General features: G+C 36.9%; 1 protein-coding gene across 5 annotated transcripts; it reads left to right on the top strand.

Moving 5' to 3' along the window:
• eml2 (EMAP like 2) lies at positions 1-27,068 on the top strand. Of its 5 annotated transcripts, XM_051862078.1 has the most exons (23): positions 1-106; positions 1,082-1,317; positions 8,288-8,473; positions 8,747-8,873; positions 10,842-10,946; positions 15,374-15,402; positions 16,391-16,520; positions 16,837-16,986; positions 17,994-18,063; positions 19,349-19,459; positions 19,629-19,724; positions 20,372-20,506; positions 20,716-20,815; positions 21,024-21,178; positions 21,496-21,621; positions 22,177-22,308; positions 22,836-22,903; positions 23,130-23,218; positions 25,548-25,645; positions 25,737-25,824; positions 25,916-26,011; positions 26,180-26,310; positions 26,408-27,068. In XM_051862078.1, the coding sequence occupies exons 2-23, from the start codon at positions 1,248-1,250 to the stop codon at positions 26,531-26,533; spliced, it is 2,418 nt and encodes an 805-aa protein (XP_051718038.1). In that variant the 5' UTR covers positions 1-106; positions 1,082-1,247; the 3' UTR covers positions 26,534-27,068. The 5 variants fall into 5 exon arrangements, with proteins under 5 accessions (XP_051718038.1, XP_051718040.1, XP_051718041.1 ...); XM_051862080.1 differs by lacking the exons at positions 1-106; positions 1,082-1,317; positions 8,288-8,473; positions 8,747-8,873; positions 10,842-10,946 and adding an exon at positions 13,164-13,317; XM_051862081.1 differs by lacking the exons at positions 1-106; positions 1,082-1,317; positions 8,288-8,473; positions 8,747-8,873; positions 10,842-10,946 and adding an exon at positions 14,881-14,992.
• Positions 27,069-27,523: the final 455 nt, after the last annotated feature.

Raw genomic sequence — 27,523 nt, forward strand, 5'->3', positions numbered from 1 at the left:
AAGTAGACCGACTCAAAAGAGTTGTTCATTCGTGAATAGGGCATCGCTATTTCTTGTGCTAAACAGCCGAAAGAAAATACTGGACACACGAATTTGCTTAAAAATTGTGAGAAGATGTTTTTCATGTCGGTATACTTTAAAACCACTCGTCAGGCAAGGATTTATCAGTTAGATTTTAATGGGGCTCGTTTGTCGTGGCAAGGCCATACGAGTCATAGCTACATTTTGCTCGATGCACAGCCTACTTGGTAAATTGGCTCACCTCAAAACAATCTACGGAGCCCCGAAAGGATGGTGATAGAAAAAAAATATGAGATGAGAGACAATTTCATATTTCGATGCTTTTACGTTCTCTCGCAAATGGGCCTAAATTTTGCGTTCGCTCGAAGTTTCTCGCGAAAAAAGAAAACGCAAAATTTCTCAGGGGAAAAAGGCAAAGTTTTGCTAGCAAACCTTATGTTTCTTGGGCAAGCGCAAAACATTTTTTCATCACCATGTCTTTTTTTTATGTTATGTAAAAAAAAAAAACATAATATTTAATGGTTTGTTTGTTTGTTTTGCTAGGGTTAGAGAATAGTTAATCAAATATATAATAGGTCTCGCAACAAAAACATGGGATTTCAAAGGAGTAAAGTGTACCGTATTCTAATATTCAGATACCCACACTTGAGGAATATAATGCACTTGGGCCAAATATAAAAGGCTAACATTTGGATCTTGACATCTAAAATGTTTTAATCAGGCCTACACTGCCATCTACTGTTAGAGAGTAGAAATAACAGTTGCTTGACTGTCAAGGACATGGCACTTTATGACACCAGCATCATTACCAAGTAAATTCCCTAGATAAATAGACCGGTTACACCAGGCAATAATGCAGTAGGCCTATTCATCTCTTGTAGCCTATAGCTACCTAAAATAGTTAAATATGTCGATGTGGTCTTTGTCCTCAGGGCTTGCTAATTTGACTATTCTGCCTCTCATATCTGAATATATATTTACAACATGCTAATAGTGGAAGAAGTGACTGCATATTATGGGACTCCAAGAGTAAACATGCTCTCTTGTTCCCTCTGGGTAGCAGATCAGCGGTGAGGCTGTTGCTATAGAAACGCAGGCAGCACAGGTTGTCGTCGGCTGTTCGGTGGAAAGGTGTTGAAGGCTCACTCGTATGTTAGGAAAGGCAGGTGGATCTGAGGACCGAGGATTAAGAAAGGAATAATAAAGGAATTGACCAGAAGAAGGACATGTCGGAGCGAGTAGCCTCATGTGGGAACCTGTATGACACGAACACCCTTCTGCTTCGGTATTGCAACGGTAAGTTTGGCTGCGACTTGACTGAGCATTCATAATGAATGCGCGCGAAAGCCACACGAGATGGTTTATTTTCGTCACCCATTTCAAAAGAAAGCGATTTTTGTCTTTGATATCAATGAGTTTTACATAAACATTCCAGCAATGCTGGATGTTTTGATGTGTCAGTGCGTCACTGCCTGCGAGGCCACAACAAAAGAAACTGTCTCAGGGTTATGTGATGAATATTATTTGTTTAAATTACAGTTTTATTTAGCCTACATGCAAATTTTATTATCTCCTAAAACATTTTCTTATCGCATATGTGCGGTTGGGGTCAGTGTCATGGTACAAGAATGAACATCTACTCATTCAGGCTCCTGAAAGATATTTGAGAATTACAATCCGAGCTACATGTGTTTACATTTTTTTTTAATTCATTTTCTCATCAGTTTTTGATATTCTTGAAACCTCTCATCCTCAGCAAACCTGATTCAGCTTGCTTCACTGGGGCTTTGTTGTTTGTTTTCAGCTAAGGTTTTAATGGAAAGAATGTACTAAGTTGCTTATTTATTGTGAGATGTCTAGTGTATTACATTATGCACCTATTAAGATGGATTTACCAGGGTTACTGTGTGTCCCTAGTGAAAACAATGCCTTGAAGCTTAGTTGTATACCTCCTGTCTGTTTTCAGCATTATCATGACTATTAATAAAAAGATACAACCATTAACAAACATTAGCCAAAATATTTTTATTTGCAAATTAGCAAGTAACTAGTTTTGCTTTAGGACCCAGATTTTGCATTATATGTAAAGTGGTGACCCAGCACCAGAGCACCAGATTTGATTATCATACAGAATTTTACCATGACAATGCACAGGCAAAATTATATGGAAAATGGCGTGTTTTCATGTCTGACAATTTTGTAAATGCATAGTGTGAACAACAGCAGAAATGTGATTTACCCGTCTTAAAACACTGGGCTAAATATTGCATTAGTATTATCTATTTTACCAACTGAAGAATGTGTGTCAAAATACCATAAAGTTTGTTGAACACATGTCCTTTGACCTCAACAACAAAATATATGGATAAGATGTTTCTCCTGCCTATTAAGGATGATAAGCCTATTGATTCTGCTATCCTAGCTGAATTGTTATATGGTTAGTTGCAATTTATTAGTAACATTGTTTTTTTCCCCTTACTGTTGCAGAATAGACCTGCAACTCATTTTTAAGTTGTGGCCTACCAGTTGAACCACTGATATAAAATACATTTCAAAACCCCAGAAATTCTATACAGCTTATGCAAATACAACCCAAATTCCAGAAATGTTGGGATGTTTTTTAAATTTGAATAAAATGAAAACTAAAAGACTTTCAAATCACATGAGCCAATATTTTATTCACAATAGAACATAGATAACATAACAAATGTTTAAACTGAGAAATTTTACACTTTTATCCACTAAATGAGCTCATTTGAAATTTAATGCCTGCTACAGGTCTCAAAAAAGTTGGCAACAAATGGCTGAAAAAGCAAGAAATTTTGAAAAGATTTAGCTGGGAGAACATCTAGCAACTAATTAAGTTAATTGATATCAGGTCTGTAATGTGATTAGCTATAAAAGGGATGTCTTAGAGAGGCAGAGTCTCTCAGAAGTAAAGATGGGCAGAGCCGTGAAAGAGTGCGTAAAAAGATTGTGGAATACTTTAAAAACAATGTTCCTCAACGTCAAATTGCAAAGGCTTTGCAAATCTCATCATCTACAGTGCATAACATCATCATAAGATTCAGAGAAACTGGAGAAATCCCTGTGCATAAGGGACAAGGCCGAAGACCTTTATTGGATGCCTGTGGTCTTCGGGCCCTCGGACAACACTGCATCACTCATCGGCATGATTGTGTCAATGACATTACTAAATGGGCCCAGGAATACTTCCAGAAACCACTGTCGGTAAACACAATCCGCCGTGCCATCTGCAGATGCCAACTAAAGGTCTATCATGCAAAAGGGAAGCCATATGTGAACATGGTCCAGAAGCCCTGTCGTGTCCTGTGGGCCAAGGCTCATACGTCAAAAATACGTCAAAGACGATCACGAACTCTTCAGCAGCTGGAAACCTCTATCAGGGAAGAATGGGACCAAATTCCAACACCAAAACTCCAAAAACCCATAATCTCGATGCCCAGACGTCTTTAAACTGTTTTGAAAAGAAGAGGAGATGCTACACCATGGTAAACATGCCCCTGTCCCAACTATTTTGAGACCTGTAGCAGGCATCAAATTTGAAATGAGCTCATTTTGTGCATAAAATTGTAAAATTTCTCAGTTTAAACATTTGTTATGTTATCTATGTTCTATTGTGAATAAAATATTGGCTCATATGATTTGAAAGTCATTTAGTTTTCATTTTATTCAAATTTAGAAAACGTCCCAACATTTCCGGAAATGGGTTGTATATTTAAGTATATATATATACGTTAATATAATATATATTAACATTAATATAATGCATAATACATAGACAAAAACATAAATATAATAAAATTATTATATTTATTTAATATACATATTTTTCTTTATTCATATTTTTATTTATTTAATAAACAAATTAAGAAATAATAAACAAAGCACAATTAAAATGCTTGAGTAAAATTTACTATTTAATAGGGGTAGGACAATACATCGATACATTGCGAATTGAGAAATGATTCTGGATCAATTCTGATATTTCCATATGTATCGCGATTCTCTCTTGAATCGATTATGAGCTTAGTTTTCAACAGCAGATGGCACTGTGTGCTTTAGAAACAGCCGTACTCTGCTTCCTTCCAATTCCTTACGCACACCACTTGAACCTTCTATAAAATAATCATTCATAAAGTTCAAAAAGGTTGAAGCAAATTACAAGGGTGTTTGCGGTGGGCTGTTTACATTAATCTCGCGTCATAAAAGCATTCTGAGGTGCGAATACATTCTCAGACTCAGCTGAATGCACAAGCGCTGTTCTTCATGAGCATTTGAGCGTGCAGTTAAAAAATAGCCTAGAGCGCCATCTGCTGTTAAAAACTAAGCTCAGAACTGATTTGTGATGCATTTGGAAAACATCAAAAATGATCCACGAATTGCAATGCATTGATATATTGTCCCAGACCTACTATTTTATATCATTCATTTCAGTCAATCATTGAATGTCTTGTTAGGGAATTTGATATTATCACTATGGTGTCTAATAACCATTGTGCACAGTTTGTTGCTGTTGTCACTTAGAAACGTCTGTTTCATCAGTTCTTGTGAATTACAGGTTCTCTCAAGAATAGGTATCAGTGTACATTGTGGTCATTGTTTGGGTTTTCCAGTAGGTCAGTTTCTGCGACAGATGGTTTGGCTGAACGACAGATGGATGGGTAGACAGTATATAATGGGTCAGAGAGGGTGTCTGTCCATGTTGTACAGTTGGATGGTTTAGACTGATTTTAAATGTTGTAGGCCTACATGAAGATCTTAAGATCAGACTATGTTAACAAATTGAATGCATTTAAAATCCCTAATGTGAATCGTATTGATTCATACAGTATGCTAAGAAAATGAGCATGCGCCCTAGGGGTATAAAACAAGTCATAAATTGTCAAACTGACATACACACTTGAGTGCGCTATTGGTGGAGAGGCTGGTCAGTGCACTTCCTGGTAGTGCCTGGCTGACAGGTCTGGAGTCGAGCCAAACCTCTCTCTTCCAACAGCACCACCAGCAGTTTTCTGCCGCATAGGAGACGGGAAACAGCGTCCTGTTACAAACATCACCCTTCTCCTCTTTACACACAGCACTGAGGGTGGGGGAGGGTGAGGAAGGGAGGTCCAGACACGGGATCAGCCATCCAGCAAGCCAAGGAAAAGGTGGGAGAAAGAATCTTTGGCCAGGCAGGCATTTGGCACCTTTAGGAAACCCCTAGAGAACTGCAGCAGATCAGGCTGTCTGAGCGGTTGACTGACAGGCGGACATAGTACTGACTGGAATGGCAGGTAGGAGGGGAATACAAGCAGAGCGGGATGATGAATATTTCAGTGTGCTTGGTTACTGAGCATCCGGTTTCCTCCAGACTGCTTTTGTCTTCCAGCATCACTATCTTCTTCCTGCTTTCTTCTCACCTTCCACTTTTGCCTCCGATTTTGTTTCACTTTTATTATTTCAGTTGATGTGCTCACCACCTGCTGATGCTGCTTTATGGAAGTGATCTCCATGTGTTAGCGAGTGAAGGCACTAACAGAGGTTTATTATATGCACACTTAGCGTGCAGCCCGTTGCATTGCCCTTGAGATTGAAACAGAGACAAGGAGCCACTGTTTTATGAAAAATATGATATTGAGAAGCTACATTTGGAAAAATGTAAATGCGGGTTGTATATTTAAATGAAATGCACCCGATGGCATTTGTGAATCAGCATTTGAAACTTGCTCAATTGTTCACTCATGCTTTCAATTTTGAGTTTTTTTTTTTTTGTCGATATTAACACATTTTTTTTTAAAAATGATCAAAGTGCCCTTCTAATCTTTTTTTTTTTTTTTTTTAAATCACAGATTTTTTCATATGTTGAATTTTTTGTTATAATGCAAACAAATGATGCTCAAGCTTTTCCTATACCATAACTTTTCTGAGCCATTTGTTTCAATTACTTTTAGCCAACAGGCCATTTTAGTCAATGTATGAAGTGATAGGTGTGCTATTTGTTTTTTATATTCTATTATGCAAAGACATTTGTGCATTTTTTTTAATTGTGACTTAAGTGTCCAAAGAGTGTTTAAATTAAAATGAACTTTACACATTAAGCTAATAAGAGTGGCTTTTTTGGACCAAATCTTTTCCACACTTTATCCAAATTCCATGGACCCTTTTCACATTTACAGTGTCTCAGAAGCAACTGATTACAGCAGTCAGAAGAGAGAAAGATGTCAAAACAGAAAAACAGCCATTGTATTAGAAACACCCTCAGCAGCGTCGATTTGATTTTTTTGTTTGTTTGTTTTTTTGTCATTAAATATGAAAAACTTTACTTGATTTGCGATGTTGATAACTGTGGAAACGCGTCATCACAGTCGGTGAAAAGGGTCCATTGTTTAAAAATGGCTTAATCAGAGGACAGGGACCACTAGGGGGCCTCAGCTAATTTCCAAGTGGGAAGCAGGATGGCTTAAAATTATTTAGTATATTATTATTAATATATTAAAATATTCTAAGTTAATTGAAATGCTAAAAAAAATACAATCAATATGTAAACTGAAGTCATATTTATTTTTTAACCCCAATAACTATTTGTTTCTTTCTTTTTTTTTTTTTTTTATAATATAGTTCTTCAAATTTCTAAAATCACAAAATTAATTTTGAGCAATTAATATATCAACTACTCCATTTTCTGTTAATACAAATTAGGAAAACAAGCTTTATTAATTACATCAGAAATACCAAAGGAAATATCTTACCTTATATTGGCTTTTGAATATCGTATACTGTATTATGCAGAGACTTGGAATGAGAACCACTGGTTTAAAGGCACAATATGTAAAATTTTAATCCAGAGAAATAAGCAATTTTAACCAGCACATGGACTGTGTCCGTGCGTCGCCTATCAATGACCCATGTTACCCTCGATTTTTTTTTTTATTTTGTAGAAAAATGGAAACACCAAAGACGCTTTAATGTATTATGTGTTTTATTAGGCAGGTAAGCAACTGTTTGGATACATTTATCGACAAAAAAATAATCATTGTTATAGGCTAGCACCGTGTCCTAACCAGACGCGATGCGACAAGATTCCAGCGACGAGCAATTTGACTGTCCACACTAGACGCGACGCGACAATGAGAAGCGATAATCAAATAAAAAAACCACAGCCAATCAGAAGAGAGTGTGGGCGGGCTCTCTCGGCAAGAGCACAGCAGATACAATGAAATGGGCAGGTATATAGTACAATTCATAAATATTACACCATTTAAACATTATTTAAAGTACATATGGAGTGACTGAAACAATCTTTGTCATAGAATATGCTTGTTTTTGCGCATTGAGTCGACAGTTTGAACGTTCTTGTGCCCATTTATTAATTTTTAAAATCTGAGGTGCCAGTGTTGTTTTCATTACAGCTAAAAAACTGGGAACACATAATGATATTCAAACTCACATAGACGCTTTTAACATTAAATAAAGCACATAAACAGTACCTGATATTATCATTGCCATACTTTGTGTTGCTGTTCCAGCCGCGACGTCGCGGAGAAATAGAAACCGTTTCTAAAATAGAATCGTTGTGTGTCGCCGTCGCTGCTGGTTAGGACAAAAACTCAGATTAACATGGAAAAAATACCTTTTATCGCATGTTGCGGCATTGCATCGCGTCTGGTTAGGACACGGTGTATAGCTCAACACAGTAAGTCTTATTATTTAAATCTCGTTTTCTTGATTTACAGCTAGTACCATGTTTTACCATGCCTAATATTGATCTAGTTTACTGCAGTGTGCAACAAATGTCTCATAGTAGCCGCCAAGCGAACGCACAGAGTAGCATTATAACTACTTTCAACACATAAATGTATCTAATATGATAAAACAGCGCTGCATTACCCCACATCCATTAATATGATTTCTGCCCGAGTCTCATCGGATTATTTCCACCGGCTGTAGACGTGAAGACAGCACCTCCCATGATTCCGCGAAATTAAGGCATCATCAAGCTACGCCTTTGTTTTGAATAAGTGACCTCTAGCGGCAAAATTTACATATTGTACCTTTAAAGGGATAGTTCACTCATAATGAAAATTCTGTCACCATTCTCATATTGTCCCAAACCTGTATGACTTTCTTTTTTGGAGCACAAAAATATCTTCTTTTGAGTTCCACAGAAGAAAGCAAGTTAAACAGTTTTGGACAAATTGTACTGTACCAATTCCATTCTGTACAAATTCTAATGCTATAACTATCTGTTTGTCTCTTTTAGATGATAATGTATCAGCTGGGAGTGGAATGGAGATGGATGACCGTCTTTCTCACCTGGAGCAGAGGGTGCAGCTGCAGGAGGATGAGATTCAGCTGCTGAAGGCGGCGCTGGCGGATGCTTTGAGAAGGCTGGGCTGCTGTGAGGAGATCACACAGACCAGCAGCAAGAAAGGTGGACCTACTAAAGGTCAGAGCTTCATTATGGCCCTCTGCTTATTGTCATTACGTGTTTAGAGCCTAGAAAACTGCTAATTGGAGGTCATTTTTCCATCTAACCTTGCCTGCATTACTGATGTAACCTTTGTGTTAGCAGACAAGGTTCTTAACTGTTATAGGATATTTCAACCAGGGATGTATTGTAATACATAATAAGTGGTTACATAAAAAATTCCATGTGGGAGGTGAAGATAATTTGCATGTCATCAAACTGTGTTCATCTTTTTCTTCCTTCCTGATTTAGTTCGGCAGATACTGCAAGCTCTGCCATCCAAGCCTCTGACAAATGGCTATGTGCAAACAAAACGCTTGAGTGGCTATCCTTCCTCTCCCTCCTCTCCGAAAAAGGAGGTACTGATGTCTATCAAAAGGTGAGAGTCATAAGCAAGATATATCATTTTTATTGCATATTATCTCTACACATTTTTAAAATGGCATTTTATTGGAAGACATACTGGTATCACATGTTAAAGTTGTACATAGTGGAAATATTTGCATTTATTCCACACCAAGATTTTTGTTGCTCAACAACATCAGTGCAGCATTACATCTCAACCTCAAGATGGCGGTATTGAGTAATAAACCATTTGGAACATTTAGCCAAAATGATCCCTATAATTAAAGGATTAGTTCACTTCAGAATTAAAATTTCATGATAATTTACTCACCCCCATGTCATCCAAGATGTTTATGTCTTTCTTTCTTCAGTCGACAAGAAATTAAGGTTTTTGAGGAAAACATTCCATAATTTTTCTCCATATAGTGGACTTAACTGGTGTACAACAGGTTGAAGGTCCAAATTAGTGTCAGTGCAGCTTCAAAGGGCTCTACACGATCCCAGACGAGGAATAAGGGTCTTATCTAGTGAAACGACTGGTAATTTTCTAAACAAATAAATATATAAAAATTATATCCTTTTTAACCAGAAATGCTCATCTTGCACTGCTCTATGATGCGCCACGCATTACGTAATCACGTTGGAAAGGTCACGCGTGACGTAGGCAGAAATACTGCGGTAGGGCGGAAAACTCCATCTCATTTTCTCCTACAACTTCAAAATTGTCCAACATCGTTGTTTTACCTTTTTTTGTAAAGGCCGCTTGACTTAGTCTTTGCACGTTTGCTTTGTAAACACTTGCTCGGTGCTTTAGCCTTCATCACGCCTGAACTTTCCAACGTGATTATGTAATGCATGGCGCAACACAGAGCTAGTGCAAGACGAGCATTTGTGGTTAAAAAGTATATAATTGTTTTTTTTTTGTTTGTTTTTTAGAAAATGACCGATCGTTTCGCTAGGTAAGACCCTTATTCCTCGGATGGGATCGTTTAAAGCCCTTTGAAGCTGCATTGAAACTGCAATTTGGACCTTCAACCTGTTGAACCCTATTGAAGTCCACTATATGGAGAAAAATCCTGGAATGTTTTCCTCAAAAACCTTAATTTCTTTTCGACTGAAGAAAGAAAGACATAAACATCTTGGATGACATGGGGGTGAGTAAATTATCATGACATTTTTATTTTGAAGTGAACTAATCCTTTAAGTACCTGTAAACTTTTACAGAAGAGAGCTGTAATAGTTTCTTATTATTTATTAATAGTTAATATAATAATTCATATTAGGCATTTGTATTAATGTGAACTTGAGAAAATGCTTGTTGTCCCAGCATAACACCACAAAAAATTTGTGTTGTTTATTACTTCCAGACTGACATAATCACTGTCTTCAAAATAACATACTATCATATTCCATATTTACTACAATATAAGTATATACTGCATACTATTTTGTGAAATAGTATATAATTCAGCAGCACTGCATACACTACAGTTCAAAAGTTTTGGGTCTTTTTTTATGTTTTTGAAAGAAGTTTCTTATGCTCACCAGTATTTAGTGTCACATGATGGAAAACAAAACAAGACAAAAAAAAAAATGCATGTTTGTAATTTTCATTAGACATACATGAAGGGTCTCCCATTTGTCATTTTAGTTTTCAAAAGGGTGTTCATTAGTGCACCCATGTGTTTTCAATGCACCTTTTTTCTGACAACTGACAGTCCATGGGGCATTATATCACCAACATGTGGGCTGCAAAGGCTTATGGCAATATTTGGGCCTTAAGGGCAACACATAGGGTCTTATAAACCTAACACTTCACTGCCGGTCAGCCCATGTCAGAGTATGTTTTGCTATATCCATGATTGTATCATGGATATAGCAAAGCCCAAGGCCTGTTTTGTTCTCTCCTAGTCTCCTATTTCTTTGATGTCTTTCTTTCCTGCCCTCTGCATTGTGCCTCACTCATTCTTCTCCACCTCATGCTCTTGTCTCTGTGTGTCAGGAAGAGCATGTCCACAGAACGCCTGTCCACGGTGAAGAAGGAGATGGCCGACTCCCGCAGCAGAACCACCTCATCCGGCAGCTCAACATGTGGAAAGAGAGACAGGTAACTTTTCATCTAAAAGTGCATTAAACTCAATGATTTTTCTGTACACAGAGATGAAAACTCTTTCCCTCCAAGCCTTGAGGCTAGTACAAGATGTCAACACAGCTAAAAATAGATGCTACTTCAGTGTCTAATTAGATGATAAAGCTAGACCTTTGGTCAGCAAGACACCAGAGACAGTAGAGGAAGAGAAGGACCATCTATAGAAAGTATTTTATAAAATAAAATTTTAGACCATGATTTGATATAAATCAGGGTCTGGTTGCATAAACTGCTAAGACTAGTCTTACAAGTTAGTTGTCAATTTTTTTTTGTTTAAGACTGTTCGTAACTTTTTAAAGTTAGTTATATAAAAAGTATATTTGTATAATTTGAAAAGTACAATATTGTACAATATAAGACTGATTACCCCCAACTAACTGCTAGTTGGTCAAACTAGTTCTTCATACACAGTCTTACTCTTAACATAATGGCTATGTTTATGCAACTGGCCCCAGATTGTAATCTGATGATGATGATTATTATTGTTGTAATTTTATTGCTGATTTGAAATATGTTATAAAAAAGTTTTGCCTGTTTATGCCTTTCTTTATTTAAATAGAATGGTACTGCAGTTGCTAAAGGTTATCATTGTGTGTTCGGGTTCATGTTTTCTTACCTGAATGATGATACATAGATAATATACACTTCTGTTCAAAAGATTGGGGTCAGTAAAGATGCATTAAATTGATCAGAAGAGACAGTAAAAGATTTCTATTTCAAAGATTTATATTTCAAATAAATGCTGTTCTTTTAAACTTTCTGCATTTCAAATAAATGCTGGTTTTTTTAAACTTTCTATTCATAATTTCGCCCTGAAAAAATGTGTCATGGTTTCCACAAAACATATTAAGCAGCACAACTGTTTTAAAAATTGACAATAATCAAGACTGCTTCCAAATCAGCATATTAAAATGATTTCTGAAGGATCACGCGAGACTGAAGACTGGAGTAATGGCTGCTGAATATTAAAATTTAATGTAATAAATTTTAAAATATATTAAAATAAAAAAGTTATTTAAAATTGAAAATATATTTCATGATATTACTGTTCTTTTTTTTTTTTTTTTTGATCAAATAAATGCAGCTTTGTTGAGCATAAAAGACTTCAAAAAATTTAAAAAATCTTACAACCCCAAACTTTTGAATGGTAGTGTCAGTGTATACCGTTTTGTTTCTTATTAAAGGGTTAGTTCACCCAAAAATGAAAATAATGTCATTAATTACTCACCCTCACACGAAAAGTGTTCTTGTCGCTTTGTAACATTACAGTTGAACCACTGTACTCACATGAACGGTTTTAAATATGTTTTTAGTACCTTTATGGATCTTGAGATTTTAGTGACATTGCTGTCTATAGAGGCCTCACTGAGCCATCGATTTAATCAAAAATATGTTAATTTGTGTTCCGAAGATGAACGAAGGTCTTACGGGTGTAGAACGACATGAGGGTGAGTAATTAATGACATTATTTTCATTATTTTCTACTACTAAGTGTGTAGTAAGTTGTTGTGCACACACCAAGAAGGCTTAGGAACAATGTGATCAAATACTAATAAATAATTTATGGTGTGTATACATGAAGTTCCAGGAAGGAAGGTAAACACTGATGTTCAAGCTAGACATCTGTCAATAAAAGTGTTATTGACTGAGATCCTATCAGAGCTGTACAGCAACCACTGGAACAATCTCATTAAACTTTCATAAAGAAATCCATTAACCAGGTTACCACTTAATATAGTGTTAAATTCAATTCAATTGTAAAGTTTTTCTTTGTTTGTTTGTTTTACTATTTTTATAGTAGAAAGGAGGATAAAAAAAATTACATTTGAATAGAGAAAAATCCAAGCTTCTCATCATATGAGTCCATTAAGCCTTTGTTGCTATCACAAACTACTACATAATGAACGTTTCATTCTACTAAAGGGTTAAATATCAGTTCCAACAGGTTTCCCACCAAGCTCCTGCAGGATGTTTGTACAGCAGATAATCCTACACATTAGTAGTGTTATATTTATGGCATGATTGTTTGAGACTAAACTTTATATGGCACATGGCAGCTTTGCGCAGTCACTTGGTTGACACACTCACCACTGAAACAGTCTCTTGACCACAGAGTGCTTCATGTTACTGCAATGGGGGGTGTGTTCAGCCAGAAAAGGGCTGTCATGCACACTGAGGAAGTGTCCTGCCATTGGTTAGCGAGGTCCATGTTCCTGCAGAGCTGAAGTTAACTCAAACAAGGAACTCAGTCTTTTGCCTGACGCTTCTGCAAATTCCAGCTAGCGCTTAAACAGAATAACGGGAAAAACAACATGAAGAGGTCAACCAGGTAAAGCTTATATTCTTGTTAAGCTCTTTCAGGTCTTCAAAAGAAAAACTTTTGGTAGTTATAGGGTGAGGTTTATAATGGAATTGCTTTCAGCTTCCTGCAACAAAGCAAACATAGGTAGGCAAACAAGAATATTTACATCATCATGGCTTCTATAGATAAACAAAGCGAACGCACCTGGGCTAAGCTTGTGTCGTAACTTCCCAAATGGGAACAAAAGACTTTAGAAACATCTGACAACCTTTTGCATATGCATTTTACTTTGCTGTTGCAAGACTTCAGTTTTGTTTGTTGTGGGGCATTTTATGCATCTTTTTGTGATTCATTTAGCAAAAATGTGCTTGTTTCCATCTGGCTTTTATTGCTTTTGGTATTGTCAGGCTGAAACCTTGTTATCCATTCAACTTCCATGTTATATATAATGAATAAATTGTACTAACTGCTTTAGTGCGTTGCTTATCTAGCAATCTAGATATCGATTGTAACTGCTGGTCAGCTGTATGTATTAAACATGAAACCCATCCACTGCCACACACACACACACACAGAGAGAGAGAGAGAGAGAGAGAGCTTTAAAGGCAAATTAGAGCGAGTGCTCTACATCAGGAAAGAACATCATTTCCAGAGAACTTCAACAGAAGCTTTTAGTGAATCACTTGCTTTAGAGATTTGATTTAATCTGTAAAGATACTGTGCATGCATACCTTGTGTGGTGATTTTAACATATAAAATCCATGAATCGTCAAATCGTCGCCAGCACTGTGTGTGATATGGATGGGTGTGCACAGTCAGTGCATTAGTATAAGGGCTCCTTTGAGGTCACACACATTAGTGGTGCATACAGCATTATATTGAGTTTGGTTGCTACTGTTACACAGCCTAGGGTGATTATTGGTAAAATGGATTTTTCCGGTATGTGCTTATGAGAAAATGTTGCCAGGGCAGCTGCCATTTTGTGTGCCGTCACCTAAAATCAGGTGTGTGGAGCCCTGAAATGTCCTAAAATGTCAATTTATAAACATAAATTGCTTACAATTAACATCATGCTTACTGAGTAAAAAAAGAAAAGAAAGAATACTCGCCATATGTGGATCCAAATGATGCATATATGAACTATTCCTTACATTTAGCCATTTGGAAAAATATTTTTTAGGTGGCTAAATGACTGCAGCTTTTTGCAAATAACACAGTGATTATATACATAACACACTGGATAATGGAAATATTGTGTGATTTTAGCCTACACCAGATGAGGCTTGCTTTGGTGTGGCCCGCTTTGCTTTAATGAAGTGTTTGGATGGTTTCTCCATGGACACAAACATCATTGTGGGAGCATTTCTTTTCAACGGCACCCACGATCCTTCTGTCTTCCCTTTACATAATAACATTTATTTTGCCCTCTTACTTTAGAAAGGTCCAGTTTTCCAGCCAGAGACACAGTTTGCTGTCCATTCTAAGGATATCTGAGTTTTGCAAACGTATTCCAGCAAATAATGCTGGATCCATGGGTCTAATTGATTACTTTCAGCTGTCTGAGACAGGCTGTCAATCAAGACAGTCTTGCATCAGCATAAAGGAAGTGGAACACTGTGTGGTTAGGAAAAGCAGCTACAAATGCACGCACAGACACAAACTGAACATTTGATCTTTTTTAATCAAGGCTTCTATGTTTTGAGTAATTGTCCATGTTTGTTTTTGAAGAAAACTCACCACCAGTGCTGGCACCCCACCAAATCTGTTTAGTCATGTAAACAAGCTCTGAAACGGCCTGTATTTATTTGAAAGCAGTTTTGGGTGCCCCTCTCCTCTTGTCGCTTTAGCTCAGTGTTCTCTCCATTGCACAGATCTATGAGAGGCCACATGAAAGCTGGGTCAGGATTAATGGATGAGCTCAATGAATTAGTCATGCTCGTACAAAACACAAGTCAAAAACAGCAAACAAAACTTTTCAGAAATGTTTTTTAGAAAGTTTTTGTTTAACTTATGGCGCTGTTTTTGTCTGGCTTATGTCTGTGAATGAATGAATGAATGACATCTTTCTTTTTTGTTCTTTCAGCAAAACCAAAGAGTGCACCTTCAATGCTGGTAAGTTTTTGTCTATTTTGAATTAATATGATGAATACCACACAATAAAAAACATTTAGAACACCCTAGCAACTACATATCAGTTAAGTAAAACTGTTAACTGAAATAAAGCTGAAATAAAATATAAATACTAGATGGAAAAACAGACATTTAAAAATGCTGCATTAGCAACTAAAGCTTCTAAAATGACTAAAACTGAATTGAAGACAGAAATATATGTATATATATATAATAAAATGACAAAACCACATAAAATTATAACCTAATTCAAAATATTAATAAATAGTATATAAATAATACTAAAATAACACAGCTATATATGAACTGTGGGAGTAAGTTTTGCATCCAAATATAAACATCTAGTTTTCATGTACAACAAACTTTATATTCCATTACAGTGTTTCCTTTTCCAGTGGAGCAAAAGGCATTTTTTTATATATAAATGTATGTAATATTTGTTTAATTAGCGGTGCAGGGAGAGACTGAGCCGTGTGTTATAGGAAATTATAAATTAGCTTGACTCGATCCCATTATCGCCTGCATTACAGATAAAAACTATTATGGGTTGACATTCTGTAATGGGCAAGTTGGTTTCTAGTTCTGTCAGTAGGGCCAGGATAATTTGACATATCATCTTTAAGTCAAGTCAAGTCACCTTTATTTATATAGCGCTTTTTACAATGTAGATTGTGTCAAAGCAGCTTTACATTGATAACTGGTACATTGTTTGACTGCACAGCAGCTCTTAAAGAATAGTGTCAATGCAGGCAGATCAAAAGCACTGTTGAATATCAAAATGTCAAGTCAAGTGTCCCCAACTAAGCAAGCCAGAGGCGACAGCGGCAAGGAACCCAAACTCCATCAGGTGACATCAGGTGGCAGACAAGTGGCAAATTGGTGTTAAAATGGAGAAAAAAACCTTGGGAGAAACTCTTTAACAAACCATGTTTACTGTATGTCCGCTTCCATTTCTGTCCCTCTTAAACAGATGATGGTTATGTTAGGATGTTCATACGTGGACGTCCAATCACCATGCATATTCCAGACCAGGTGAAGGATGCCTACAGCCTTGACAACAAGGTGGCCCTGCCAGAGCGCAAGCTAAAACTTCAGTGGGTGTATCCTTGCCATTTAGCTGAAAATGTTTTTATAATGTAACTTAAGGGAATTGTTCAGATATTCTAGTGAATAATGATGCATTTTGATGTATCATTTTGAAGTTGTTTATAACATGTACATTTTATTATTATTTTACAATAATGAAAATATTCATGGCTATCAACTTTTCAAGTACAATTAATAATTAAAGTGCATCAGTTATTTTTAATTAAATTTGAGTTTATTTCCTATAATAGGTTGAAATGAAATGCAAATGTGACACAAACAAGCATTTATCAATGTAAAAGCTTTTTATTTCTTAACACACTTTATTAGTTATGGCTATAGGGGAAGAGACTGCCGTTCCAACCTCTACCTGTTGCCGACGGGAGAGATTGTGTACTTCAATGCTTCCGTAGTGGTGCTATACAATGTAGACGAGCAGCAACAAAGACACTATCTGGGCCATAATGATGATGTCAAGTGGTAAATAAATATATTGATTTTATGCACTGTTAATTTTAAGAGGGTTTCCACAAACTTTTGCTCATCTAGTGTACTGTTAAAGGGATAGTTCACCCAAAAATGAAAATTCTGTCATCATTTACTCCCCCTCAAGTTGTTCCAAGCCTATATGAATTTCTCTGTTCTGTTCAACACAAAAGAAGATATTTTGAAGAATGTTTGTAATCAAACAGTTGTGGGGCATTATTGACTTCCATTGTATGGAAGTTTTACATTACATACAGGTTTGGAACAATTTGAGGGGGAGTAAATGATGGCAGAATTTTCATTTTTGGGTGAACTATCCCTTTAATGAAGATTAACAGCACTGGTGGAACTACTGTGGATGAGAAAGTGTTGTCATACAGACAAAAAAAAAAAAACATTTCCGATTTCATATGCAGATTATCCTGAAACTAGGTCATTGTTCAAAGGTCCAAAAGATGTTATCATTGTCCTTATCTTTATGAACAAATATATTGTACCACCGTATCGCTATCATTCAACAAAAAGAGCCAATGTACTCAGGAAGTGTTGCTAGATTCTGAGCAAATTTGCATTTTTAGGGCCAGATCTTGCTTGGCTTAACAGACTCCTATCTTCAAGATAAGCGAATCCCACAGTATATTCAAATATACCTGCAATCAAACCAGATCTCTTCTGCCTTGTGTTTTTTTCTATGCTGTTTGGCTGCCAGGCAATGCTTGTAACTATGAACCGTTCAGAGATTATTTTATGCAGATGTCTTCTGTTGTAACAGCGTCAACATGCTATTTGTTATAAAATGAACATTTGTTGCTAATTAAAATAACACTGGAATGCTCTCCCTGTGACTGTCAAAATCCCTGCTGCTTTGCAAAACTCTTGCAGCCTGTTTACTGCTTTTTCTGGGATCAGACTGCATTCATTTACTGTTCCCTGGAGAGAGAGAGGGATAGATGGGAAATCTTTTCTGACAAGCACTGATCCTGACAATGTTCTCTTTGCAGTTTGGCCATCCATCCAGACATGGTCACCATAGCAACAGGACAAGTTGCCGGAACATCCAAAGATGGCAAAGTTAGTTCACATTTAAATTCTGTAGCAGCATAATGATTTGTTGATCTTGCTGCTTATCCCAGCATTCTGTGTGCTCAGAAACTAAACTACTGTGTTCATAACAGTTTACACCAGTGTTTTAGCAATGTGCAAAGTTGGGCTTTTCACACTGCGCTTAACCCTGGGTTATCGTCGTTCTAAACACCTCTTTTAACCCTGGGTAAAGGAACGTTTCACACTTGTAATTTAGAAGCTGGTTTATCACCGCTTTTTACCCGGGGTTATGAAGCACCGTTAATAGCACCGCTTTTGCGGTGTTAACCCCGCATCGTGGTGCCAAATTTTGTACAGTTTGAAACGATGCGGTGTTAGAATATTACGACTAGATGCTTAGCAACGCATAACCAATAGCGTGCCTCATATTCACGTGCTTTAGACAGTGACAGAAACACTGCGCATTGTATTTAAACAGTAAATTCAGCGTTTGAGAGGAAAAGTGTCAAATGCTGACAGAAAACGCGACAATTTGAGTGAAGAAGAGACCGTTTCATTCTTACCTTTATAGTCCGAAATGTCCATTCGGTATAAACTCAATAGTACAGTCTGCAATACGAGGATGCGCAATGCTAAAGCTATGTAAACAAGTCGCGTGCTGCGATTATCCAATCAATGACACTGACGCCGCGAATATGCAAATAAGAACGTTAACCCAGGATTTAGGAATATACATCGTCAGTTTATGAATACCCAGGATTAATTGTTAACCTCGGGTAAATTATGAGCCGTGTGAGACGTGAAGCAAGATAACCCAGGGTTCCGTTTACCCGGGGTTTAGAATGACCCAGGGTTAACTATTTGAAGTGTGAAAAGCCCTAATATTGTATATTAACCTTAAAGAAATAAACTTTTATTCAGCAAGGATACATTAAATTGATCAAAAGTAACAGTAAAGACATTTATAATGTTACAAAAGATTTCTGTTTCAAATAAATGCTTGGTTTCCATCACAGGAAAAACTTACATTTTTAAATTATATTTAAATAGAAAACAGTTATTTTAAATTGCAAGATTATTTCACAATTTTATCCTTTTAACTGTATTTTTGATCAAATAAATGCAGCCTTGGTGAGCAGAAGAGAACATTTTTAAAGAATCTTGGCGAACACAAACTTTTCAGGTGTATGTAAAATATTGTACATGACAAAACCAGTAAATAATGGAAGAAAATTCATTTTAATGTGAACTATTAATTTAATCTGATTTAGAGATTCATATGCATATAAATGAATCTTTGTTTTGCTATCAGCCTTTGCAGCCTCATGTCCGTGTCTGGGACTCGGTCAGTCTGAACACTCTTCATGTGATCGGAGCAGGTGTGGTCGATCGAGCTGTCACCTGTGTTGCCTTCTCAAAGTCGGTAAGCGAACTTCTTTTTTAAGTTCTTGATAAATAATCTGTGTGCTTTGATGCCATATGATATATGAGAAAAGTGCACAATGGGTATAGACAATGAACATTTGAAGAGTGATGAATGGCTGAATGAACAATGGTATTTTACATGGATATAATATCTCTCCTCTTCACAGAATGGTGGTGCTCATTTGTGTGCGGTTGATGATGCAAATGATCACATTTTGTCAGTTTGGGACTGGCAGAAAGAAAAGCAGCTGGCGGAGGTTAAGGTGAGGTGGCATGCTGTATAAAAGCGTGCGTGCGTGAGCTGGGAAACAAGTAATACAAAGCAGCAATACTAGACTTACTGTACAGTTTCCTTGCATAGTGTGTCTTGTGTGATAATGTATTTTAATAACAGAAACCTGAGTGTTCACAGACCAAGTGGTTTAAAACCCTGACTGCACACGTACACCATCATGACGTCTTTTTGACGTGTGCTTTTTCATCTGGAAGATGTCATGTTTGTGTTCTTAATCTTGTAATGTAATGACTTGCGTGGCCTATGAAATTACTTTCCTGACATCAACAATCCGTCTTTATTTTTTTTTTAACCCCATCCCTATCAACCACCGCTCTCTATTCTATTATTTAACACCCACTTTCCACAACTGAATCAATTCTCGATGGATCAAGTGTTCTTTTTCTCTTGGAATATTCCGTTTTAACTGGCGTCAGGTACATTTGAAAGTAGCTTAAAATGCTAAAATGATCACGTTTGCACAAATATAACATGTTTTAATAGTGTGCAATGGTCTCTGGTGTCTTGGTGACAAATATGTGCTTACTGGGAAGTAATAAGAAATTTGCCATTTTGTTTTAGACAAAGGAGGAATGCATCTTGTTTTGTGTCAAATATCCACTCACAATTTTGCAGTGTTCCAATGACTCAGTGCTGGGCGCTGTCTTCCACCCCATGGAGGCCAACCTTATTGTCACCTGCGGGAAGTCTCACATCAACTTTTGGACAATGGAAGGGAGTACTCTTACAAAACGCCAGGGACTGTTTGAGGTTTGTAGCACTTACTTTTCAGTATTCCAACTAATATACAAAGTTGGCATTGAATGATATCTTTGAGTTTATGGCCTGTGTGTGAATTTTTTATTTTTTATTTTTTTTTTTATTATTATTAAAGTTGCATACAAAATACCTATAGCACAGAAATCGAGGAACATATTATGATTTTATTTAATGTATTCATATTTTTGGAATGCTTTCAGAAACATGAAAAGCCAAAGTATGTGCTCTGCATTGCTTTTGCTGAGAATGGAGATGCGATTACTGGAGATTCTAGTGGAAACATCTACATCTGGGCTAAAGGTCAGCAAATAATTATGCCATTATACATTACATAAGTGTTTTTTTTTTCTCTGCCAAAATACTTATCTAAATGGCACATTTTTAAGTAATGAATTGTATTTAATCCATCTATTTATGTAACGGCCGTTACCTTCATCTGTCTGACTGTTATTAGTGGAGATATTCCCTGCATGCAGCCTATGATTTGATGATGAACTCTGATTTAAAGGTGGAAACCGGATCAGCCAGGTGGTTTCGGGAGCCCATGAGGGTGGGATCTTCTCTCTGTGTGTGCTGAAGGATGGAACGCTGGTGTCAGGAGGAGGGAAAGACCGCAAGGTGCTGCAGTGGGACCATGATTACCGCAAAAAGAGCGAGATTGAGGTGAAGTTCTTGTCTTGTTCTTTCATTTCTGTGAAATGAAAACTTCACTGACTTTCATAATGAAATGCAGAGAGAAATACTGAAATACTTATTTTTAATGATCACCATATACCCTTAAATATGACTTTTATTGTTTTGATGTTATCACATTCCTAGTACTGAAATGTAATCCAGAACACATTCCTAGCACTGAAATGTAATCATTTCATTTATTAGATCCAGCTATATCAGCACTGAATTCACTCAATTTAGAACAATTTGTACAAATCATGTTTTAGCTGAGATGTACAGATTACACGTTCCTTCTTTCTAATCAGGTTCCTGAGGCTTTTGGCCCCGTCCGAACTCTAGCTGAAGGAAAACAGGATGAACTGTTTGTGGGAACAACTCGAAATGCTGTTCTTCGGGGCTCTTTTTCTGGTTCCCTCACTCCTATTGTTCAGGTACTGTATAGGCTGTCGGATGTTATTACATTGTGTTTATATGCCTTTCGGCCTTATATCTTTGCCAAAAGTCAACAAGATCACAACGTTTTTCCTCAGTCTCATGTAGCCAGACCTCAGATTATAAACAGCATATGTCCTGGACAGGGCCGTGGGGCAGGGGGCAGGGGGCCCAGTGCAAGGTAGCGGAAGCTGGGCCATCCTTCAGTCCATTCGCGGTCACGTTCCGGGTGGGGGGTTGTTTGTGGAGGTGTTTTGTCACGGTTCCCAGGGCCCCCTAAAGCGCGAGACCCAGTGCAGTCGCACCAGTTGCACCGCCCTAAGGATGGCCTTGGCCCTGGACCATATTACAGTTTATACTGGCCAAAAAAAGCACACTTGAACAGGAATAGACCAGATGTAAAGCAACCAACTACAGTTATGTGTGTTTACATGCCTAATGGTTTTTTTCTGAAATAGATAATACCAATAATCAATTCTACCTGTCCAAAAGTAATAAGTACACAGCATTGTTGCCATTCTTACCGTGGTCTCTGTGATTTCCATCTGTGAAAGGGTCACACTGATGAGTTGTGGGGCTTGGATGTGCATCCCAGTACTGAGCAGTTTGTGACATGTGGCCAAGACAAGCAGGTCTATCTCTGGGACACCTCTTCCCACCTGCCTCTGTGGAGCAAGGCCATCGAGGTTTGTATGAACTCTGTTTTATATTTACATTCCAGTAATATGTAATCATAATCAAAAAATGATCCCATCTGCTTATTTTGTATACTGTATTTTCACTTTGAGGACAAATGACCGTTTTAGACGTTAGAATGTTCTGTTATGTATATTGATTTTTAGATTTTTATTTTTTATTAATTTTTATACTAAAATATTACAAATTATAATACTGCATATATTATTATATAATGTAATATTTTATTTTTTAACATTGTATAAAATATATTTTTAATATTCATTTTATTTAATATTAAAACATTAAAAAAACTATATAATGAATCATAGTTTCAAATGTACATTTTTTTTCATGATATAAAATATATTTTTTATATTTATTTATTTTTAATGTTTAATACTGATATTATAATATAAAATTACTAACTTGTCATTTTGTGTTTTTGTTGTTGTTTTTTTTTTTACTTTATATAAAATATAAAAATTAATATAAATATATATGTATTTTTATTGATTGATTTATTTTTTTATTTTAGGACCCTGGGCGTTCCATTGGATTTCATCCCACTGGCACTGTGCTTGCTGTGGGCACCATGACAGGAAGGTATGGCTGCACATGGGAATGATTTTTGACTTGCTTTACATGTTAATCAGCTGATTTTCAACAACAACAAAAAATAAAGCAAAAAATATTTAACAGATCTGTTTTAAAATTGTGATGCTCTTTTCTCAACTTTACATTTAATTAAAAATATTTGTAATTCTGACTTATTTGAAGCATCAATATTCAAACCGTTTATTTATTTATTTATTTTTTGGCCATCTTACAGGTGGTTGGTGCTGGACACTGACACCCGTGATCTCATCTCTATGCATACAGACGGCAATGAAATCATCTCCGTTATTAAATATTCTCCAGGTGTGATCTTTTGTGCTTTTAGTAACCATTTCTCTTTCACTGTTCCTTGGCTTTTAAACCTATTTTACTCTTGCGAAACATACATACAAATACAACATACACTGCCGTTTAAAAGTTTGTGGTCAGTTAAGATTTATTTATTTTTTGTTATGTTAAGCGTGTTTAAAGGGTTAGTTCACCCAAAAATGAAATTCTGTCATTTATTACTCACCCTCATGTTGTTCCACACCCGTAAGACCTTCGTTAATCTTCAGAACACAAATTAAGATATTTTTGTTGAAATCCGATGGCTCAGTGAGGCCTGCATTGCCAGCAAGATAATTAACACTTTCAGATGTCCAGAAAGCTACTAAAGTTATATTTAAAACAGTTCATGTGACTACAGTGGTTCAACCTTAATATTATAAAGCAACGAGAATAGTTTTTGTGTGGCAAAAAAAAAATAAAGTAACGACTTTATTCAACAATATCTAGCGATGGACGATTTCAAAACACTTCTTCATGAAGCAGTGCTTCTGCCGCACAAAAAGTATTCTCGTCGCTTTAGAATTTTAAGGTTGAACTACTGTAGTCACATTTAAATATGTTTTAGTACATTTCTGGGCATTGAAAAAGGAAATGATCTTGCTGGCAATACAGGCCTCACTGAGCCATCGGATTTTATCAAAAATATCTTGTTCAGAAGATGAACGAAGGTCTTACAGGTGTGGAACGACATGAGGGTGAGTAATAAATGACAGAATTTTCATTTTTGGGTGAACTAACCCTTTAAGTCTCCTATGCACACAAAGACTGCATTTATTTGATTAAAAAAATACAGTAAAACAGTAAAATTGAATATGATTTATTCCTGTGATGTCAAAGCTGAATTTTCAGCATCATTACTCCAGTCTTTCTTTAGTGTCACATGATCCTTCAGAAATCATTCTAATATGCTGATATGGTACTCAAGAAACATTTCTTATTACTATCAATGTTGAAAACAGTTGTGCTTAATATTTTTGTGGAAACCATCATACTCTTTTTCAGGATTCTTTAAAGGGGGGGTATCACACACAGTTTCTGCCAATCTCATGTTAATCTTGAGAGCCTACAGAGTAGTAGTGCATCCTTCATATCTCCAAAAAGTATTTAGTTTTATCATATTTATAAAAGATACATACGCTGTACCGAGTATTTCCGAAAACAGCCGAGCGCCTGGAGGCGTGTCGTGTGAGGGGAGATAGAGTGACGAGCTATCACAAGCACGCCCAGCTTTTGTGTAGAGATCGGCTGCAAGCTATCAATGGTCAGCTAAACAGATGTATTTAAACACACGCAATACACCATCGCATTATCCCTGGATAACTTTTGAATCACTATAATGAATATAGCGTATAGTGAATGATGAATAATGAATTTATGAATTCACTACGTTTGTGATGTTTACATTATATGCACTTAGGCGCCTATTGCCAACAAAACAGATATTTGAAGCAGTTTTACTCACCACCTGCGGTTCTGACTCAGGAAAGGGATCATTACCGCTGTGACCGCTCCATCTTTCAGTTTCAAACGATCTATACATTTAGCGTAGAACTGGGCCTTGTTTATGAAACCATAAGCACAGGTCCTGAGGGCTTGAGCAGCCACGGAAAAACACGAGATATTCTCAATTCATTTTAACCAATAAAAAGTGATTGCAACTATGTTTCTATGGTTATTTTAATAACAAATGTTAAGAGCGCATCAATGTATTGCGTGAGCACAAAAATCTCAGCTCTACTTAATGCTGGGTTCTTTGGGAAGCAAGGTTATCTTTCCCTCACAACCAAAAACACACTTCTTTGGTGACATTGTTGATTTCGTGAAGTCCTGTGACCTGTGCAGCGCTGCCGACGACTTCTGTAAACCCGAACACGCGTTGATGGGCGTGCTCTTGCTCTCTCGCTCTGGTCTGCGTGTGCGCGCGCGCCTTTCCAGGAGAAGTGCCCGTACAAGGAATTCCGCCCCCGTTTACGCCACTTAGGTCGCTATTCGAAAAAAAAAGACTCCAAATCCTATAAGGATTTGGAAGAGAATTTTTGGCACAGAAATACTCCGTCATTCGTGTTTTGAAACTTTGGCCATGTTTAGCATAAGAATCCAACTCTTTAACAGTGTAAATAAGTCAGAATACATGAAATAGCATTATACCCCCCCTTTAATAAATAGAAAGTTCAAAAGAACAGCATTAATTTGACATTACAAATGTCTTTACTGTCCCCTTTGAAATGAAAGAATTAATTTTTCATTTTAAACAGTAGTGTATGTGTCCAAAATCACCTCTCACATCCTCTCTATCTTATAGATGGGGCGTACCTGGCCGTGGGTTCCCATGACAACTTTGTTTACATCTACTCTGTTACTGAAAATGGCAGGAAATACAACCGTGTTGGCAAATGCACTGTGAGTTTTACATCTCTTCAAAAAATCTCTCTATTTCCATTGTAATTAGGGACCATTAGCACTCGTTTAATACTGTGTTTTGCATCCGTAGGGACACTCCAGCTTCGTCACTCATCTCGACTGGTCCGCCGACAGCCAGTTTATTGTAACCAACTCAGGCGACTATGAGATCTTATTCTGTGAGTTGTTTTCTCAGCTAACAGATTTGTCAGTGAATGGAGCTCAGAGCTCAGTGTTTTATTGGCTGGTGTCTTGTTTCCTGTTGAAAAGGGGAGGCATCCAGTGGGAAGCATATAACTAGTGCAGATGCAGTGCGTAACCTAGAGTGGGCCACGTCCACCTGTGTGCTGGGTTTCAATGTGTTTGGTAAGTCACACCTTATACCCACACACACCCACACAAATATTAGCATCCACTTAATTATTTTCCTGGCTATGAAATTTAACACTGTCAAATGTCAAATTAACACTTTTTGCTCTTCTTGTGCCTTTCCTTCTTATTTTATGCTGTTTTGTTGCTTTATTTTATTTCAAGGGATCTGGCCAGAGGGTGCTGATGGCACAGACATTAATGCTGTATGCAGGTCACATGACAACAACCTCCTTGCCTCAGCTGATGATTTTGGCAAAGTGCACTTGTTCTCTAACCCCTGTTCCCAGCCAAGGGTGAGTTTTGTTTTGTTTTTTGCGAAATTTGTCATTCAATCAAATCGTACTCTGTAAAAAAAAATAAATAAATAAAAATGTTTCCCTTTATCCACAGGCTCCCAGCCATATCTATGGTGGGCATAGCAGCCATGTGACCAACGTTGCCTTTCTCCATGACGATAGTCATCTTCTTTCTACTGGTGGGAAAGACACCAGCATTCTTCAATGGGTGCTGGCTTAGTCACATCTGAGCCATCCTGCTGCAACCTCACTGTAGACTCCTGCCCACTAGAGGGCAGCACTGCTGTGCCTAATTCCCTTTTCTGCTGTCCTGTTTGCCTGTACTGTGTATGTACTATTTTATTAAGTTTTCCATTAAGTGCTGGTACAGAGTCAGTTTTGTCTCTTATCCAGGTATAATTACCGTGATTGTTTGAGGGGTTGAGGCTGAGCTTAAATTGGTGATAATTGGCGAACTTTTGTCTAAAGTCAATTGTACGCTTTGCTGAATCACCACTAGAAGGAGCTCTGGTGCAGGAGAAGAAGCATGTTGTCTACTGTGGACACTATTTAAGCCTATTTAAAGAGTTTTAGCTGCTATCTGTGTTGTTGAAGCCTATAGAAATATATAATGCTGTCACTTAGTGGAGGTTGTATTTTAATATTGGAAGTGCATAATAATGTTGTGGCACTTAGCTTTTGATGCATATCTAGGGGAGAACTTAAGCTGTGCTTTGCCTTTTATTTGTTAATAAAGTTTGTCATATAGCAATGAATTTACTCTCAAAATGTGTCTTGAAATCTAGAACGAAATCTTGAAAACAAACATATATATATATATATATATAATGTAATTAAAGGATTTTCAGGACAACGCACTATCCCATGCTGCAAAAAAACAACAACAAATAAAACACCACAGCAATAAAACGGTTTGAAAATGTATTACTAAACCCACTTTAAACGTTTCTCTTTGTGAGCTTTGGTTAAGAGGTGGCTGAAATACAACTTTACGCACAACTGCCAGTCTGCATGGAGAGGTTTTTGAGACTCCAGTGACACCAGCAGCTTCACATACCTGTTTGCTGCTCAACAGTGGCTTTTTTATTATTATTATTTATAGCTGTCCTTTTAATACAATTAACTTGTTTGACAGGAACTTTACTTAATAAGCCTTTATCTGACTGAGTTCTGCTGTGCTCTAAATCACTCACAAATCTTATGATAGTTA

The sequence above is a fragment of the Ctenopharyngodon idella genome, chromosome 15 (genome assembly GCF_019924925.1).
Source record: "Ctenopharyngodon idella isolate HZGC_01 chromosome 15, HZGC01, whole genome shotgun sequence".
Lineage (NCBI taxonomy): Eukaryota > Metazoa > Chordata > Actinopteri > Cypriniformes > Xenocyprididae > Ctenopharyngodon > Ctenopharyngodon idella.

What these genes read in the sequence shown, in the direction of transcription:
- eml2 (XM_051862078.1), top strand. Translation starts at nt 1,248, where the DNA reads ATGTCGGAGCGAGTAGCCTCATGTGGGAACCTGTATGACACGAACACC. An exon ending in AGAGTGCACCTTCAATGCTG is followed by an intron (nt 15,403 to 16,390) that starts GTAAGTTTTTGT and finishes CCTCTTAAACAG; the next exon opens with ATGATGGTTATGTTAGGATG. An exon ending in GTGTTGCCTTCTCAAAGTCG is followed by an intron (nt 19,460 to 19,628) that starts GTAAGCGAACTT and finishes TCCTCTTCACAG; the next exon opens with AATGGTGGTGCTCATTTGTG.